Source organism: Bombina bombina, chromosome 6, assembly GCF_027579735.1.
Source record: "Bombina bombina isolate aBomBom1 chromosome 6, aBomBom1.pri, whole genome shotgun sequence".
In the NCBI taxonomy this organism is placed as follows: Eukaryota; Metazoa; Chordata; class Amphibia; order Anura; family Bombinatoridae; genus Bombina; species Bombina bombina.
In genome coordinates this window covers 71520880-71541060 of record NC_069504.1, presented here as the reverse complement: position 1 = coordinate 71541060, position 20181 = coordinate 71520880, and the positions used below count along the sequence as shown (strand labels likewise).

At 36.2% G+C, this 20181-nt stretch overlaps 1 protein-coding gene across 19 annotated transcripts in view; it reads right to left on the bottom strand.

The window, feature by feature from the left end:
* Positions 1–20181, bottom strand: part of CELF2 (CUGBP Elav-like family member 2) — a 639346-nt gene that overhangs the window by 345379 nt on the left and 273786 nt on the right. For all 19 annotated transcript variants that reach the window (XM_053716441.1, XM_053716446.1, XM_053716442.1 and 16 more), the window contains exon 2: positions 16103–16299. In XM_053716441.1, the coding sequence (XP_053572416.1) occupies positions 16103–16299 (197 nt within the window). The remainder of the gene's footprint in view (positions 1–16102; positions 16300–20181) is intronic.

Genomic DNA, 20181 nt, shown 5'->3' with positions numbered 1-20181 from the left:
AATGTGACATTCGAATGTGACATTCAAATTTGAAATAGTATTTCTAGTCTACAACTGTGTTTAATAAATGTAATATTCGAATTTGAATGCTACATTCGAATTCGAATGTCACATTCAAATTTGAAATAGTATTTCTAGTATAATACTGTGTTTTAAATGTGATATTCGATTCTAATGTGATATTCGATTCGAATGTGACATTCAAATTCGAAATGTGACATTCTATTCGAATGTGACATTCGAAATAGTGTTTCTAGTCTACAATTGTGTTTTATAAATGTAATATTCGAATTTGAATGTGACATTCGAATTCAAATGTGACATTCGAATTCGAATGTGACATTCGAAAACTGTAAATAACATTCGAAAATCGAAGTTTCAAGACTATTCGTTCTTATCAACATTCTATTATGTAAATTGAATTTCTACAATAACATTCGTTCTAACATTCGAATTCGGATATAAACACATTCGCCCATCCCTACACCTCAGTCAGCCTCACTGTGCTTTCATGGAAAGGAGGAAATAAACAGCTGCTCTGTCTCACATACAGTAGTTCTTACCTAACGCTGTAAATTCAGCATGACAGTACTTGACACCAGAGTTCCTCCATGTTTTGCTGCACATCCCAGCTAATGCTTCTGGCTACATTCTTAAGCACCCACTGACTTTATACAACATTCTTCAATCAAAGGAAAGTAGGGCTCAAAACTGATATACTGCTCCATGAGATTCTGAATCTTCAAAATGACTTTTTAAAGGTTTAAACATTTGCATTTTGTAAAGAATCCATAATGTTTTTAAAGACAAAAATGACAGTAGTTATGTTACAAACAATTATTTACCTATGTCGCCAGTGTCCCTTTAAGCAACAATCTGCTAGTGCCTGATGTGGTCAGTTCAGGTCAAGGGGGATTAGTGCTTGGTGAATCACAGCTTTAGTCTAATTATAGTTTTAGCAGAGAATTATAGGTAATTAACTTACCATGTATCAATGGACACTTTTGCTTTGACGCTGCAGGTAATGTCATTATATACATAAACATAAGCTACTATTCAGACTGAAAGACTTTAAATTTGTTACTATATTTAGAAATGAATTAAAATAATAATGAAAATTAATAAGTTATTCATGCTAGTACGCTGAGGGCATGCATGAGCAAGTCAGCATTAAAATTAGAATATATATATATATATATATATATATATATATATATATATATATATATATATATATATATATATATACTGGGAGCAGCCTCTTTTAACCCAATTGTGCTTTACATAGAGAAGAACTTTCCTGATGTATCAACTTTGTCCCACCTATAAATAACAGTCCAGCCCCAACACACTAGGCAATTCTCCTTTGAATGAGGAACATGGCAACCCCAGAAGATGGTTTTAGCCTTTTGTGGGCCTTGTCAGTAAAGGGGCAGCCACATCCCTCTAGGCACAATTGGCTGGGACTCCACATATGGTTTCCTTCATCACCTTTTGGTAGACTTTCCCAAATCTCCAGGGTCATAAATTATGCTGGTCCCAAGTGTGGTGACCCACGAAAGAACAAGCTACTGATTTGTTGTTTGTTCCTAGTTGAGCACTTTTGTTTCTGTAACTATTTGTTTAATTACCCTGAGTAAACTATCCCTTTGGTGATGGGGAAACCAGATGTGGATCCTTTGACCAAGGATAAAAGATAAAGAAAGCATCACAAGCACCTTAATACAAAAAACACCCGCACATATATACACATCATATTTACATATGGCTTGGATAGGCATTAAATGGTTTGGCATATGTCTATCTGTCTATCTATCTATCCATTTATCTATGTATCTATAATCTATCTATCTATCAATCTATGTATCTATAAACAATCTGTCTGTCTGTCTGTCTATGCCTATCCATCTATCGATCTCTCTATCTCTCTCTATCTATCTAACTATCTATCAATATCCCCTAGAACTATCATTGATTAATGGGGTCAAGCTATATTGTTAAATATGTTTCGAAGTAAAACGGACAAAAAAAATAACCTTTAGGGGCCAAATTATCAAGGCCCCTGTTTCCGCGCAAGCCTTCAGGCTCGCTGGAAACAGCAGTTATGAAGCAGTGGTCTAAAGACCGCTGCTCCATAACTTGTCCACCTGTTCTGAGGCTGCGGACATCAATCCTGCCCGATCCTATACGATCAGGCTGATTGACACCCCCTGCTAGCAGCCGATTGACCGCAAATCTGCAGGGGGCACAAGAACTGCTGGTGCAACCATAAATGCCGACAGCGTATGCTGTCGGCATTTATCGATGTGTGGGCGGACATGATACACTACATCTTATCATGTCCGCTTGCACTTTAAAGGGACAGTCAACACCAGAATATTTGTTGTTTTAAAAGAAAGATAATCCCTTAATTACCCATTACCCAGTTTTGCATAACCAACACAGTTATAATAATACACTTTTTACCTCTATTATTACCTTGTATCTATGCCTCTGCAGACTGCCCCCTTATTTCAGTTCTTTTGACAGACTTGTATTTTAGCCAATCAGTGCTCACTCTTCTGTAAATTCACGTGCATGAGCTCAATGTTATCTATATGAAACACATGATCTAATGCCCTCTAGTGGTGAAAAACTGTCAAAATGCATTTAGATTAGAGGCGGCCTTCAAGGTCTAACAAATTATGCTGATCCTAGCATATGAACCTCCTAGGTTTAGCATTCAACTAAGAATACCAAGAGAATAGAGCAAAATTGGGATAAAAGTAAATTGGAAAGTTGTAAAATGACATGCCCTATTTAAAGAAAGTTTTCTTTGGACTTGACTGTGCCTTTAATAAATTGGCCCCTTAAGCTTCACTGAGTTAATCAGTGTATTACACTTATTGATGCACATAAAAGCAAGTGCCCATATTCTTTAAAGAAAAACAAACAAACAAACGAAAAAGGCATATGAATTTTTATTTTTCAAATAACGACAAAAAAATACCTCTGCCTATAATTCTCTAGAGTTGAAAACCCATGCAGTTATGTAGACACAAAGCATAATCTGACATTAACCTGAATATCAAATGCTACTAAAAATGAATCACTAAAACACAAAATATAAATTGGAATGCTGTTCTGAATAAATGCTATCACAGTGAATCTTCTAGTGAGGTGAAATGTATTAAAACAAATGACACAGAATTAAATAAATCAAACATATTACAGAAAATGCTCTTCTATAACCACAATTTTTTTCTGAGGCTTGGGAGCACAGACTATTTTCTGAAAGATGAATTTCACTTTATATTCTGAGAAATTACTTTAGCTATTGTTGTGATTCAAAACACCAAATAGAAATGGAATACATAAAATACACCATACCATTTTTTTATGTTTGAATATATAGATCATTAAATTAAATATAGAAATATTCTCTTCTGGGAGCCCAGGTGCTGTGAGAAGACGAGATATGATGTGCGAGCTACCTCGTAAAGGTTCTGAATTTTATACTTGCAGCGCAAGAGAGTCGATGGGGCCTATCTATCAAGCTCTGAATGGAGCTTGATGCCCCGTGTTTCTGGCGAGCCTGCAGGCTCGCCAGAAACAGCAGTTATGAAGCAGCGGTTACAAAGACCGCTGTTCCATAACCTGTCCGCCTGCTCTGAGCAGGCGGACAGACATCGCCGGAAATCAACCCGATCGACTACGATCGGGTTGATTGACACCCCCTGCTGGCAGCCCATTGGCCGCGAGTCTGCAGGGGGCGGCGTTGCACCAGCAGCTCTTGGGAGCAATACGCTCGCCGTATTCAGCGAGGTCTGGCGGACCTGATCCGCAGTGTCGGATCAGGTCCGTCAGACCTTCTTAAATAGGGGCCAAAGTATTTTGTTAACATTTGCTGTTAAAAATTGTTACTCTTCATAAGGTTAAAAATGAATGTACATATTACTATTAAATTAGAAAATTGTTTAAAATTATGATGTTCTATCCTATCCATTTAAATTTAATTTTGACTTTACTGCCCCTTTAACAAGATTGTTGTCACTGGCTTTGTTTGTATGGGTTTAAAGGGTCATGAAACCCAAATATTTCTCTCAAAATTCAGACAGAGCATACAATTAAAAAAATAAATTCCAATGTACTTATATTATCAAATTTACTTTTGCTATCAAGGTATTCTTTGTTGAAGAGCATACTTAGGTACGTAGTAAGAACATGTCTGGAGTACTAGATGTCAGCAGTGCTTGCTGCCATCTAGTGCTCTTGCAAATGTATGAAATTGTTAAAATAAGTGTTTCAAAACTGCTTCCATGTATGCTCTAGATACGTGCAGGTTCCTGAGCCTACCTACTGTACTTGCTTTTCTACATAGGATATAATGAAAATAAATTACATTTGATAATAGAAGGTACATTGGAAATGTTTTTAAAATTGTATGCTCTATTTGAGTCAAAAAAATAAAAAATATATTACATGTCCCTTTAATAAAGCTACATACACACACAGGGACCAGAAATATTGCACTAGATCCGTCCAGTACGCAGGGAAATATTTAAACATAAACTTGAACATATTTTGGTCTAGGTAATCTAGGTCTGTGCCTAGGGCAACAGGATTTGGGGTGAAGTAAATTTAGTGCTGTAGTTTTATGGCACTCTCTTGTACTCTCCAAATGTCTAATTATTATTATTATTTATAAATCAGCGCTTTTTTGCACCTTGGTATTAGCTCTTAAGAAAGGCATTTTTGCTAAAATGCGTAGAGCTTTTTAAAAATATATATTGATTTTATTAAAGCTAACTATAAGCTGTATTCTAGATCGTCTGTTTCTTTAATAAATTTAGATTTTCTACAATATCCTAAATACAAAGTTCACCAGCACTATGTGATTTGAAAAATATATTCTTTATTTAAGACCCATTAAAAATAGCGACGTTTTGGGGATTAACCCCTTAGTCATGCCATCATGACTAAGGGGTTAATCCCTGAAACGTCGCTATTTTTAATGGGTCTTTAAAGGGACATAATACTCATATGCTAAATCACTTGAAACTGATGCAGTATAACTGTAAAAAGCTGACAGGAAAATATCACCTGAGCATCTCTATGTAAAAAAGGAAGATATTTTACCTCACAATTTCCTCAGCTCAGTAGAGTTAGTTCTGTGTAAAAAGTTATACTCAGCTGCTCCCAGCTGCAGGTAAAAAAATTAAAAAAATGAAGAAATGAACAGCAGCCAATCAGCATCAGCAGTGCTGAGGTCATGAACTCTTACTGTGATCTCATGAGATTTGACTTAACTCTCATGAGATTTCATAGTAAGCTTCCTTTACCTGATTGGTGAAATAATATGAGAGTTCACGATGCTCATCCCTTCAGTTGTCCCGGGACAGACACACTAAAATGCTGCTTAGAAATCCTTTACAATGGGAGGTGGCTACTGAGGATTTTTTGAGGTAAAATATCTTTCTTTTTTACATAGAGATGTTCAGGTGATATTTTCTAGTCAGCTTTTTACAGCTATACTGCACCACTTTCAAGTGTTTAAACATTTGGGTATTATGGCCCTTTAATAAAGAATATATTTTTCAAATCACATAGTGCTGGTGAACTTTGTATTTTGGATCCTTTTTGGGTTATTGCAGTTAACCCTTACACCGAGCACATTTTCAGTAGTGCTGAGTTCCCACTCACCTGGATTTCTACAATATCCTGTGAGACACGGCATGCGAACTAGCACAGTGAAAGGGGTAAATCACGCAGCAAATATAAATATACATGTATATGAATATATACATATACATTTATGTGTTAATATGTGTAAATACACATATTAACACATAAATATATATGTATATAAGCATATACATATATAATTAAAGGGAACACACAGCTCCCATAGATCGCAATGTAAAGGCACTTTTAAGTGCTGGGGTTTTTTTCTAACACCCCACACTCGCCACTTTTAACCTCTAGAAACTGTTCTGTGCAGTATTTTTTTTATAAAAAAATAAAAGACTCTTTATTTTGGGGCCAATTGGGCCACTTGTAATGGCCGGTTATTTATTGCACACTTGCAAACATGCAAATTTGTCTGTTTGCGGGTGCGCAATAAATTAGCGCTCCACTTGTAATCTGGCCCATAATATTGATTTAATAAATAAAAAGCATTGTCAATCACTAATAATAGCATAATAGGCTTTTAATCAAATGACTACAACCCCATATATGCATTAATTATTGCAGTGTCTTTAGATTTATCAACAAAGAGCTATGGGAGAGTAAAATCTGCAGAATCTAACAAACCTTATTTTTATTTATTTATTTTTCAGCTTTCTACAATGCTGTTAAAATGCTTTTATGTGAATAAAATATTGGAATTTATTATTTTTGAGTTCTCAGGGCCATTTACTTAAACTAGAAAGACTGTTAAACCAAGAAGCATTGCCGAGATAAGAGTAATATTTCAGCAGCGCTCTATTTGCAGAGAGAAGAATATTGTATTTGTATTTTGATAATTTCTCTTTTTGTATCTCATTTGGAGCACTGATTTGCTCGCTGCAAAGGATGAAAACGGAATGCTAATGCTGACTTCTAATGAGTAAAATCTGGAGCTAGAACAAGTGGACAGGGTCAAGCCATCTTCCATTTTATCTCAGACACATGAAATTATAGGGCACATTCATTTCTCCCCTTTCCTGCTCTGTAGGTTAAAATGGAAATAAGAAATAACAAGGTTAAGCTTGATCTAAGAACGATAACAGACCTTGTAAGTCTCATGAAAGTAAAATAGGACATGTCAATATCTAAAGCATGCAGCTCGCCTAATCTCCGGGATAAACTGGAGGGATGAAGGAGAACTATCATCCATGAGAAAGCATACAGGTACTGGGGAGAGGAGACAAGATATCTTCCCATGCAAACACTCCTACAACTAAATCGCCGGTATTAATATAATAAATTTATTAACCCCCTAATCTGCCGCTCCGGACCTCGCCGCCACTATTAAAATGTATTAACATAGTCGCCACTATAATAAACCTATTAACCCCTAAACCGCCGCCATCCCGCATCGAAAACACTATTTCAATATTATTAACCCCTAATCTGCTGTCCACCCACACTGCTGCTTTAATACACCTATTAACCAATAAACCGCAAGCCCCCCCACAACAAAATATACAAAAAAAATATTAACCCCTAAACCTCTGACCTCCCACATTACTAACATCACTAACGCTACATAAATATCAAAAATAAAAACGAATTACTCCTAATCTAATAGCCCTATCAAAATAAAAAAGCCCCCCAAAATAAAAAAAAACCCTAGCCTACACTAAACTGCCAATGGGTTTTTATTTGGGGGGTTTGGTAGGGTTTGGGTTTTACTGTTGGGGGGTTGTTTGTATTTTTTATTGCAACGTAAAAGAGCTGGTATCTTTGGGACAATTCCCCCGTAAAAGGCCCTTTTAAGGTCCATTGACAGGTTAGTGTAGGCTAGGTTTTTTTTATTTGGGGGGGGGGGGGCTTTTTTATTTTGATAGGGCTATTAGATTCAGAGTAATTCATTTTTATTTTTGATCATTTCGTTTTTTTATTTTTGTAATTTAGTGTTTATTTTTTTGTAAGTTAGTAAATTGTTTTTTATTAATTTAATTTATTTCATTTTATTGTAATGTTAGGTTTTAGTTTAAGGCAGGTTAGGTTTTATTTTATAGGTAAGATTGTATTTATTTTAACTAGGCATCTAGTAAATAGTTAATAACTATGTAATAACTAGTCTACCTAGTTAAAGTAAATACAAACTTACCTGTGAAATAAAAATAAAACTATAAGTTATATTGCAGCTAGCTTAGGGTTTTTTTTTTACAGGTAAGCTTGTATTTAGTTTTAAATTGGAATTATTTAGTTAATAATTGTAAGGTTTATTTAGATTTATTTTAATTATATTTTAAGTTAGGGGGTGTTAGGGTTAGGGTTAGACTAAGGCTTAGGGTTACATTAGGGTTATGCTTAGGGTTAGGTTTAGGGGTTAATAACTTTTGTATAGTGGCGGCGACATTGGGGGCGGCAGATAAGGGGTTAATAAGTGTAATGTAAGTGGCAGCGATTTTAGGGGCAGCAGATTAGGGGTTAATAGGTGTAATGTAAGTGGCGGCGATGTTAGGGGCAGCAGATTAGGAGTTAATAATTGTAATGTAGGTGGCGGAGATGTTAGGGGCAGCAGATTAGGGGTGTTTAGATGTGGGGTTTATGTTAGAGTGTTAGGTTTTAACTTTACTTTTTCTTTTCCCCATAGACATCAATGTGGCTGCGTTACAGAGCTTTTCATTCCACGATCGCCAGTGTTAGGTTTTTTTTTGCCGGCTCTCCCCATTGATGTCTATGGGGAAATCGTGCATGAGCACGTCAAAGCAGCGCTTGATTTCGGTGCGGTATGGAGCTCAACGCAACCATATCTCCCGCACAAGCCTGCTTTTTTGTAAACCTGTAATAGCAGTGCTATAAGGAGGTGAAATAATGCCGAAAATGTTGTGGTCGTTTATTTCCCTATAGTGCTAAAAACTCGTAATCTATCTGAATGTGTGTCAAAGTTTTTGTGACCCCCCCTCTCTCTCTTTATATCTCTCTCTAACCCTCACTCTCTTTCCAAGAATCAAACATGTTCATGAAAATGATCAAAAGTAACAAGTCTTGCACCATGCAGAGAGCACAAAACAACTCATGGTGTTAACAGTAAAGTTTACGATGGTGTTATGGTATATCTTTATTATTCATACTATGACATAGGACCACTGGCAGATGGGACAAGATCCAAAAATACCAAAAACTACAGTTGGACAATTATATCTTTTTTACAATAGGTACAAATGTTTTTTTTTTTTTTTTTTTTGGGGGGGGGGGGTTAGCAAGAAAATACCCTGTGCCATTCCACTGGTTTATTGGTTAAGAATCAGATCAAATTGCAGTCTGTTGCTCATTGGTGGTAGCCTACCCAGGAGGGTAGAATGTGTCACATGACAAAAGATGGAACAATTAACTTTTTAAGAATCTATCAGTAGCATCCATGCACAATAAGTGTCAAAATTGTGCACTTAAATGATTTATCCAATGAAGGGGATACTGAGATAACAAACAGATATTTATTTGTTTGAAAGAAAGTAGTTTTATTCTAAAAATCATACTAACCTCATTGTACGTTTTTTTGTTGTTGTTGCTTTTTAATAATATTGGTAAAGTTCAAATACATTGCAAGGTATAAATGCTATTTCAAAGCTTTGCCAAATTTAAAATTGTTAGTATTATTATTTACTTAACCCCTTAATGACCACAGCAATTTCCATTTTCTGTCCGTTTGGGACCAAGGCTATTTTTACATTTTTGAGGTGTTTGTGTTTAGCTGTAATTTTCCTCTTACTCATTTACTGTACCCATACATATTATATACCGTTTTTCTCGCCATTAAATGGAATTTCTAAAGATACCATTATTTTCATCATATCTTATAATTTACTATAAAAAATTTTATAAAATATGAGGAAAAAATGGAAAAAAACACACTTTTTCTAACTTTGACCCCCAAAATCTGTTACACATCTACAACCACCAAAAAACACCCATGCTAAATAGTTTCTAAATTTTGTCCTGAGTTTAGAAATACCCAATGTTTACATGTTTTTTACTTTTTTTGTAAACTATAGGGCCAAAGTAGCACTTTGCTATTTCCAAACCATTTCTTTTCAAAATTAGCGACAGTTACATTAGAACCCTGATATCTTTCAGGAATCTCTGAATAGCCATTGACATGTACATATTTTTTTTTAGTAGACAACCCAAAGTATTGATCTAGGCCCATTTTGGTATATTTCATGCCACCATTTCACCGCCAAATGCAATCAAATACAAAAAATCGTTCACTTTTCACAAATTTTTTCACAAACTTTTGGTTTCTAACTTAAATTATTTACAAACAGCTTGTGCAATTATGGCATAAATGGTTGTAAATTCTTCTCTGGGATCCCCTTTGTTCAGAAATAGCAGACATATATGACTTTGGCGTTGCTTTTTGGTAATTAGAAGGCCGCTAAATGCCACTGCGCACCACACGTGTATTATGCCCAGCAGTGAAGGGGTTAATTAGGGAGCATGTAGGGAGCTTTTTGGGGCAGTTTTAGCTTTAGTGTAGTGTAGTAGACAACCCCAAGTATTGATCTAGGCCAATTTTGGTATATTTCATGCCACCATTTCACCGCCAAATGCGATCAAATTAAAAAAAACGTTAATTTTTTCTCAATTTTAGGTTTCTCACTGAAATTATTTACAAACAGCTTGTGCAATTATGGCACAAATGGTTGTAAATGCTTCTCTGGGATCCCCTTTGTTCAGAAATAGCAGACATATATGGCTTTGGCATTGCTTTTTGGTAATTAGAAGGCCTCTAAATGCCGCTGCGCATCACATGGGATTATGGCTAGCAGTGAAGGGGTTAATTATGTAGCTTGTAGGGAGCTTGCAGGGTTAATTTTAGCTTTAGTGTAGAGCTCAGCCTCCCACCTGAAACTCTGCCAGTACTAAAATAAAAGGTATTTGGCCCTTTTTTTAAAAAAAAAAAAAAAGCATATTTACATATGCTGATGTGTAGGATCCCCCCTTAGACCCCAACCTCACCGATCCCCCACCAAACAGCTCTCTAACCCTTCCCCTCTGCCTTAATGGGCGCCATCTTGGGTACTGGCAGCTGTCTGCCAGTACCCAGTTTTGTAAAAAAATGCCCTTTTCTGTAGTGTAGCTTCCCCCCCCCCACACACCAAGACCAACCCCAACCCCTTCCAGGTCCCTTAGATTACATTTTTAATATTTAGATTTGTTTATTTTTTTTAGCTTTTAACTTTTTTTTCTGTAGTGTAGCGGTTCCCACCCGCTCCCGCCCCGTGCACGCGCCTGCCCGCCACCCCCCGTGCACGCGCGCGCTCCCGTGCGCGCCCCCGTAGATCCCGCCCCCCATCCCGCCCCCCTCCACTTCACACTGAGCACCGATGGCCGCCCACCCGCCTCCCACGTAAGCTCCCACCCACCAACGATACCGGCCATCGATGTCCGGTGCAGAGAGGGCCACAGAGTGGCTCTCTCTGCATCGGATGGCCAAGGGGGGTTATTGCAGGATGCCTCCATATCGAGGCATCACTGCAATAACCGGAAAGCAGCTGGAAGCGAGCAGGATCGCTTCCAGCTGCTTTCCAGACCAAGGACGTACGCCACACGTCCTCGGTCATTAACTGTATTTTTTTTTAGGACGTGTGGCGTACGTCCTTGGTCGTTAAGGGGTTAAAGGGACACTGAACCCAATTTTTTTCTTTTGTGAGTCAGATAGAGCATGCAATTTTAAGCAACTTTCTAATTTACTCCTATTCTCAATTTTTCTTCGTTCTCTTGCTATCTTTATTTAAAAAATAAGGAATCTAAGCTTTTTTGTTGGTTCAGCGCTCTGGACAGCACTTTTTTTATTGGTGGATAACTTTATCCACCAATCAGCAAGAACAACCCAGGTTGTTCACCAAAAATGGGCCGGCATCTAAACTTACATTCTTGCATTTCAAATAAAGATACCAAGAGAATGAAGAAAATTTGATAATAGGTGTAAATTAGAAAGTTACTTAACATGTCATGCTCTATCTGAATCACGAAAGAAAAAAATTCGGTTCAGAGTCCCTTTAAATATGCAATTAATATTCTCTGTTTTTCATTTAATAGGTGAAATTCAAATATTCAGCAAAACCATATTTGTATTAGCTGCCAGCGAGATACCATGAAAATATATTTCTGACAGAAAATGTGACATGAAATGCTTTAGAAATGGCACATTGAAAAGGTACACATAGAAAACAATCTTTTACTATCTGAAGCAACCATATATTCAGTGCTGAAGATTCTAGGGAAATGTACGGAACATCACAACTGCAGAACCCAGGCATTCTTAAACCTATTACTGTGACGCTGTCAGCTTGATTGTGCCAATGCTTTATATAGGCTTCATTAAACACCAGGGGCTAGCTTACAAGTGGCGCGCTAACTTTTGCACATGAGCAATATGTTTTTTTCCAGCTTTTTGTGTGAGTCGTAAATAGCTTGCATATTACAAGTTAAAATTAAAACCCCTCACGCATATGTGTACAAATATATTTATATGTGTACAGGGAGTGCAGAATTATTAGGCAAATGAGTATTTTGACCACATCATCCTCTTTATGCATGTTGTCTTACTCCAAGCTGTATAGGCTCGAAAGCCTACTACCAATTAAGCATATTAGGTGATGTGCATCTCTGTAATGAGAAGGGGTGTGGTCTAATGACATCAACACCCTATATCAGGTGTGCATAATTATTAGGCAACTTCCTTTCCTTTGGCAAAATGGGTCAAAAGAAGGACTTGACAGGCTCAGAAAAGTCAAAAATAGTGAGATATCTTGCAGAGGGATGCAGCACTCTTAAAATTGCAAAGCTTCTGAAGCGTGATCATCGAACAATCAAGCGTTTCATTCAAAATATTCAACAGGGTCGCAAGAAGCGTGTGGAAAAACCAAGGTGCAAAATAACTGCCCATGAACTGAGAAAAGTCAAGCGTGCAGCTGCCAAGATGCCACTTGCCACCAGTTTGGCCATATTTCAGAGCTGCAACATCACTGGAGTGCCCAAAAGCACAAGGTGTGCAATACTCAGAGACATGGCCAAGGTAAGAAAGGCTGAAAGACGACCACCACTGAACAAGACACACAAGCTGAAACGTCAAGACTGGGCCAAGAAATATCTCAAGACTGATTTTTCTAAGGTTTTATGGACTGATGAAATGAGAGTGAGTCTTGATGGGCCAGATGGATGGGCCCGTGGCTGGATTGGTAAAGGGCAGAGAGCTCCAGTCCGACTCAGACACCAGCAAGGTGGAGGTGGAGTACTGGTTTGGGCTGGTATCATCAAAGATGAGCTTGTGGGGCCTTTTCGGGTTGAGGATGGAGTCAAGCTCAACTCCCAGTCCTACTGCCAGTTTCTGGAAGACACCTTCTTCAAGCAGTGGTACAGGAAGAAGTCTGCATCCTTCAAGAAAAACATGATTTTCATGCAGGACAATGCTCCATCACACGCGTCCAAGTACTCCACAGCGTGGCTGGCAAGAAAGGGTATAAAAGAAGAAAATCTAATGACATGGCCTCCTTGTTCACCTGATCTGAACCCCATTGAGAACCTGTGGTCCATCATCAAATGTGAGATTTACAAGGAGGGAAAACAGTACACCTCTCTGAACAGTGTCTGGGAGGCTGTGGTTGCTGCTGCATGCAGTGTTGATGGTGAACAGATCAAAACACTGACAGAATCCATGGATGGCAGGCTTTTTAGTGTCCTTGCAAAGAAAGGTGGCTATATTGGTCACTGATTTGTTTTGTTTTGTTTTTGAATGTCAGAAATGTATATTTGTGAATGTTGAGATGTTATATTGGTTTCACTGGTAAAAATAAATAATTGAAATGGGTATATATTTGTTTTTTGTTAAGTTGCCTAATAATTATGCACAGTAATAGTCACCTGCACACACAGATATCCCCCTAAAATAGCTATAACTAAAAACAAACTAAAAACTACTTCCAAAAATATTCAGCTTTGATATTAATGAGTTTTTTTGGGTTCATTGAGAACATGGTTGTTGTTCAATAATAAAATTAATCCTCAAAAATACAACTTGCCTAATAATTCTGCACTCCCTGTATATATGTATTTACATACACATATAAACACATATATACATGTTTGTGTATATATATATATATATATATATATATACACACTTACCTCTGTATATGTTCATATACATTTTACAAGATAATTATACATATATATATATATATATATATATATATATATATATATATATATATATATATATACAAATATTTAAAAATAAACAGAACATTCTATGTGAAGAACATTGGAATGTGTAATTTTAATAGCTCAATTCAGATTAGTGCGCAAGTGTAGGTGCTAGTTTTTTTTTTCAGTTTGAGCACCTCATTGAAGTCTATGGGGACAATAGCAAACGCTGTTGCGATGACTAAAGTCCAACTCTTTCTGCACAAAAGGTTTTCGCTCGCACAGAACCTGTTTACTTTACACTTGTAATACGAGTGCTATCCGACGCGCACAAATAGTGTGCCACTTGTGATCTATGCATCTATCCCCACATTTGGTATAACCACAGAGAAGAAATATAATATACACACCAAAAGAATGGAGAAAATAATATGGCTTACTCTTAAAGCAACGTGTAACATTAAAGGGACAAGAAGACCAAAGTTTTTCTTTCATGAATCAAATAGAGCATGCAATTATTTTTAACATCTTTACAAATTACTGCTATTATCTCATTTGTTTCAGTCTCTTCTTATCCTTTGCTGGAAACAATATCTAGCTAGGCTAGGGAGCAGCAATGCAGTATGGGAGTTAGATGCAAATTGGTGACTGCACATATACAGTATGTCTCCTGTCATTGGTTCTTCTGAAGTTCTTAGCTAGCTACCCGTAGTGCATTGCTGTTTCTTCAACAAAGTATACAAGAGTATGAAGCAAATTGGAAAGTTGTTTAAAATTGCATGCTCTTTCTGAATCATGAAAGAAAAAAATATTGGTTTCTTGTCCCTTTAAAGTGACTCTTTATAATGGTCTGGATCTTCAAACAAATAGAGCCCTCGGTAACTGCAAGATATGTCTCACGTCACGCACTTCAAATTTATCAAGCACAGGAAATACAGACAGGAAACAAATGACACATGACCCTAGAATAAACAGCCAACCAGCATCAGATCTATCCCTGTTCACTCTGCATGCAAGGAAAAGCTCAAACCTTAGCTTTTTGTATTGTCCTTATTCATCCTATACCACTGGTATTCAAACCTGTCCTCAGGCCTCCCAAACAGGCCAGATTTTCAGGATTACCTTGGATGAGAGCAGGTAAAAGAACCATGCTTACTAAACAGCTGATTATTTCATCTGCGCTCCAGTTCAGATATCTTCTAAATTTGGCCTGTTAGGGACGCCTGGGGGACAGGTTTTGAAAACAAGTGCCCTATATAATGTTTTTTAAAAAACCTGTTAGGTGCTCTATAATCTGAGGGACCCTGTCTGTCATTTAATTTGTAGTTATGCTAAAGTGTTAATCAAAGTGACCTTCAAAAAACTCATGGTCTTATACAAAAAAGCTGTCAAGCAATTTCTTATGTCCAATCAAAGAGCAAGTTATTTTAAAGGGGCAGGGTACTCATAATGTTTCTATCATGTTATAAATGTTAAAATTATTTATTGCATGAAAAAAGATAAATTAAAACAGTTTATAATTAAAGTGAAACTAAGAGCAAGTCCATAATTAGGTTCTGGAACTTTACTGCTCACTGGCTACTAGGGAAGATCCCCACATAAAACATTGGTACACTGGATTATTCATCACAGGAACAGCAATATAATAATTAAAAAAAAAGGATTGCAATACATTCTGAAATATTGTCATTATGATTATGAAGAAACATTTTGAGTATCGTGCCTCTTAAAGGGATATGAAACCCAAATTTTTTCTTTCATTATTCAGAGCATGCAATTGTAGGCAAGTTTCCAATTTACTCCTATTATTATTTTTTCTTCGTTTTCTTGGTATCTTTATTGAAAAAGCAGGAAAGTAAGCTTTGGAGCCGAACCATTTTTGTTTCAGAACCTGGGTAGTGCTTGCTGATTGGTGGATACATTTAGCTAGCAAACGCTATCGAGGCACTGAACCAAAAATGGTCTGGCTCCAAAGCTTACATTCCTGCTTTTCAAATAAAGATACCAAGACAACGAAGAAAAATGTATAATAGGAGCAAATTAGAGAATTGCTTATAATTGCTTCTCTATCTAAATCATAGAAGAAAAAAATTGGGTTTTGTACCCCTTTAAACCAAACAGCCATATTAAATGTATTACATTTGTGATAATATTGTCTGGCTGACTATAGAGCACAAGATTCTGTTGCAACACAAAGCTTAACATCAGAAACAGAAAAAGAACTTGTACGTGGATATGTTACTTTTTTTTATTTTACCTTTACTTTGAGGTGGGTTTTGACTTCTGTCTCGCAGGACGTTGATTTGATAGACGGCTCCATAAGGCTCAAAAAGGTCTTTAAGTTCTTTTTCAGACCACGAACGTGGGATTTGACCAACAAACATCTTAATGGAATCTGGGTCTGGCTGATCTGAATGATCCAAAGCTCCATTCATCTTGTTGGTGGTGCCGTTACTACAAAGCAAAAAAAAACATTTAAACTCGTTAGTATTTCCAGGGTTACAACAGATGATAAATTTACAGCCTATGAACTACTGTTAAAAATGTATTAATGATCCACAGGATGTAACTTACAAAACAAATTGCAACCAAGATTGCTTTAAGCACAGAATACACTGGACATCACGGCTAGATTTCCGTCTTAATACATTTGCTAACAAATGGTGCAGAAAGACAGTTAAACAGCTCAATAAAATAATTCTTCTGTTGTTAATAGCGGTGCCTTGTGTTGTCTGAATCGCAGTAATAATGAAGTCAATCTTAGCTATAAAGTCATAAGAGAAGAATATAAACCGTTTGGCAATCTGTCAGATGCCTAATGCAAGATGCCAACGATAAATTTGCAGTTATATGAAGTCGCCATGTGTGCATCAAATTGTCTGAACGTATTTCTACGTTCTATGTTGCTGTGGGCTGCAGATCTGATCCCCACTCATTGCAGAATGAATTAAGGAGATTGGAGAATTTAAGACCTCTGTTTGTTACCAGAGAACAAAGAACTCAATTCACAAGTGGAAGTGATCAAAGAAATGATAGCTTTGTGTGGGAAGCCAAAATATTTTCATGTGCATTTCTGACTGTTTCATTTTTTTTATTTGCTAGTCCGTATGCATAAAATTATTTGCTTACACCATAATCTGCAATGCATTGCAAGTTATCCCTTCAGTTATTTACTGAAAAGCAAAAGAAATAGCAAATTAATCTCTACTTGTTTTCCTTTGTTATTATTTAGTCTAAAGGGAACTAATATTGAAGATAAATTGTGTATTCCTTAAAGAAATAAACATATATAAACTTCCCAGAAGATAAAATTAAAGGTATATGAAACCCAAATTTTCTTTCATAATTCAGACATAGCATACAATTTTAAGCAACTCTCCATTGTACTTCCAATATCAAATTTGTTTTTTTCTTTTGGTATCATTTGTTGAGCAGCAGTAATGCACTATTGGGAGCAGGTAAGCCAATGAATAGATGCATATATGTGCAGCCACCAATCAGCAGCTAGGTCCTAGTAGTGCTTTGCTGCTCCTGAGCCTACATAGATATTCTTTTCAATAAACGATTTCAAAAAAACAAAGCAAATTAGATAATGAAATTAAATTGGAAAGTTGTTTGAAAATGTATATATGAGTCACAAAAGAAAAAGCATAAAAATGTGGGTTTCATATCACTTTATGATTTAAAGGGACAAGAAACCCAACATTTTTCATTCATGATTCAGAAAAAGCAAACAACTTTAAACAACTTTACATTTTTTTTTAATTTAATTTGCTTTGTTCTCATGGTATAATTTGCTGAAAAGTATACATAGGTAGGCTCAGGAGCGGGGAGCTAGCAGCTGATTTTTGGCTGCACATATATGCCTCTTCTGATTTGCTTACCAATGTGTTCAGCTAGCTCCCAGTAGTGCATTGCTGCTCGTTCAAGAAAGGACACCAAGAGAATGAAGCAAAATTGATAATATAAGTAAATTAGAAAGTTTAAAATCATGTGCTCTATCTGAGTCATGAAAGAGAACTTTTGGGTTTTATGTCCCTTTAAGCCAGCGACTGTCATATAATGACAGATTGTATATCCAAAGGTAATACTAACTATATAGAAAAATTACATTTACTGTCTTTTCATAGCTTGCTATAATATTTCCCTTTTTTAAAATGCATATGAAAGAACAGCAATGAAAACATATTCAAATGTTTTTATGTTAAAAAACTTGAAACATTCTCTTTAAAGCGACATTTAACACTAAAATAGTTATTGTTTAAAAAGATAGATAATGCCTTTACTACCCATTCCCCAGATTGCACAACCAACATTGTTATATCAATACACTTTATAACATTTAAGCCTCTAAATTTGTGCCTGCTTCTAAGCCACTATAGACAGCCTCTTAATCACATGCTTTTTTTATTTGCTTTTCACAACAGGAGACTGCTAGTTCATGAGGGCCATATACATAATATTGTGCTCACGCCTGTGGGTTTTGCACAACACAGTACTACATTCAAGTCAATAGATAATAAATAAAAAGTCATCTGATCAGGGGACTGTCAAAAGAGGATTAGAAACAAGGGAATCACAGAGGTTAAAAGTGTATTAATATAACCATATTGGCTGTGCAAAATTGGGGAATGGGTAATAATAAAGGGATTATTTAAACAATAAAACATTTTGAGTTGACTGTCCCTTTAAATAAGAGCTGAGAAGATTTTGGAGTAGCAGATCCCTTTAATAATGACTCATAACGGATATCAAAATCTTGTAAAAAAAAATAAAAGTATGAAGCCCACAAGTTTAAATGTTCAGAATGACTTTTTAGACTAACAAGTGCTGAACAAAACAAATACACTGCACAACACTTCTTTACCAGCAATCCCAAGAGACCAGGATTAAAAAAAAATATCTCTGCTTCTGCTCAGGTAACTCTGATGTATCCACCAATCCACAAATATCCTTAAATCCTATTGGGGTTTACCATTGACTGGTGCTGCAAAAATGTTGAGCTGGGCTGTTTTATGCATTTATAAGAGGAGCCTTATGAAAGATACATAGTTTGCCACTTTTAGAAGCATCTGATAGCTCAACAGGGACTAAGGAGATTTACTATTCCTCTTAATGATAAAGCACTTCAAAGGGATCATTAAATCATATTGAATATTTATGAGCAACAAATGCATTGCAAAAGTCTGCATACAAGGAAAATATTTTAAAATTATTTTAAATTGTTATTGTGTTATTAAAATTTGCATTGTTTTGCAGTTTAGTAATATAACCCTAAAAAAAACTAAAATAGGTTTAGGATCATTTCTTTTACTGCGGCCAGTTAGTGACTAATATATGAGCTTACAATGCAAGATTTTTCAAATGGTTTAAACGCTATTTCGTAGCTACAAACCTTGTATTGTAGCTTCAGAGTGAGACACAGTCCGTTACTGGTGAGGTTGGACAACTGTTACTCCTGATTGGCTCAAGAATTGCACTCATGGAGTGAAACTATGTTAAGATTAAACACAGTTATCTAGGCTCACTAATGCAAAACAAAATGTCTGTAAATGTCTGGGATACTCCAAATATGCTATGATATTGTACTCAATATTTTATTAGAAATGTTTCTATTTTTAGAATTGGAAATAATCTGCCCCTTGATACATGAATATTACTGTTCAAAAATGTAGTTTACATGGTCTACAAGACTAATAGGTTGGTAAAGGAGTCAGGTCCCAAAGTGGGAGGAGTTGTGACATCTTAGGGAGGAGTCGGAGTGATCAGGGGCAGAGCAGAGATCAGACTGATGCAGGAAGGGTCCGGGCAGTTGGGGGGCTTTGGGTCGCACTGGATTTTAGTTTCTGAGATTCGTAAGAAAGAAAGGGACAAACTATGACCACTGCTCAAAATGCGTAAGGTCTATATTATTCTCTTACAAATTTTTGCTGACAGTTTACAGAGGGTTTGTTTTAAGATATGTCTTTTCTTTTAAATAGTCCCTATTGGTTGACAAACAAAAGTCTCATTCTGATCAAATAATGAAGATCATAAAATCATCACATTTTGAACCATTTAAACCTGCACTTTAAATGCAAGACTGAATATATGTGAAGCATGGCAGTAGGGACAGAACTGCCAAACTAAAACCATTGCACAAAATGGGTGAAGTTTGCACCGTCTGCTATGGTATTCTTTTACGCATTTTCACCGTCTTAATGTGACTTTGATGTATTTTAATGTTAATGATGAAATAAGTTCTTGCAAATCTTCTTTATTTAGAAACATGTTTTAAATGCACATTTCATTGTTTACAAATTTAAAAGTAATAAACGTTCAAGCACCGGAGAACAC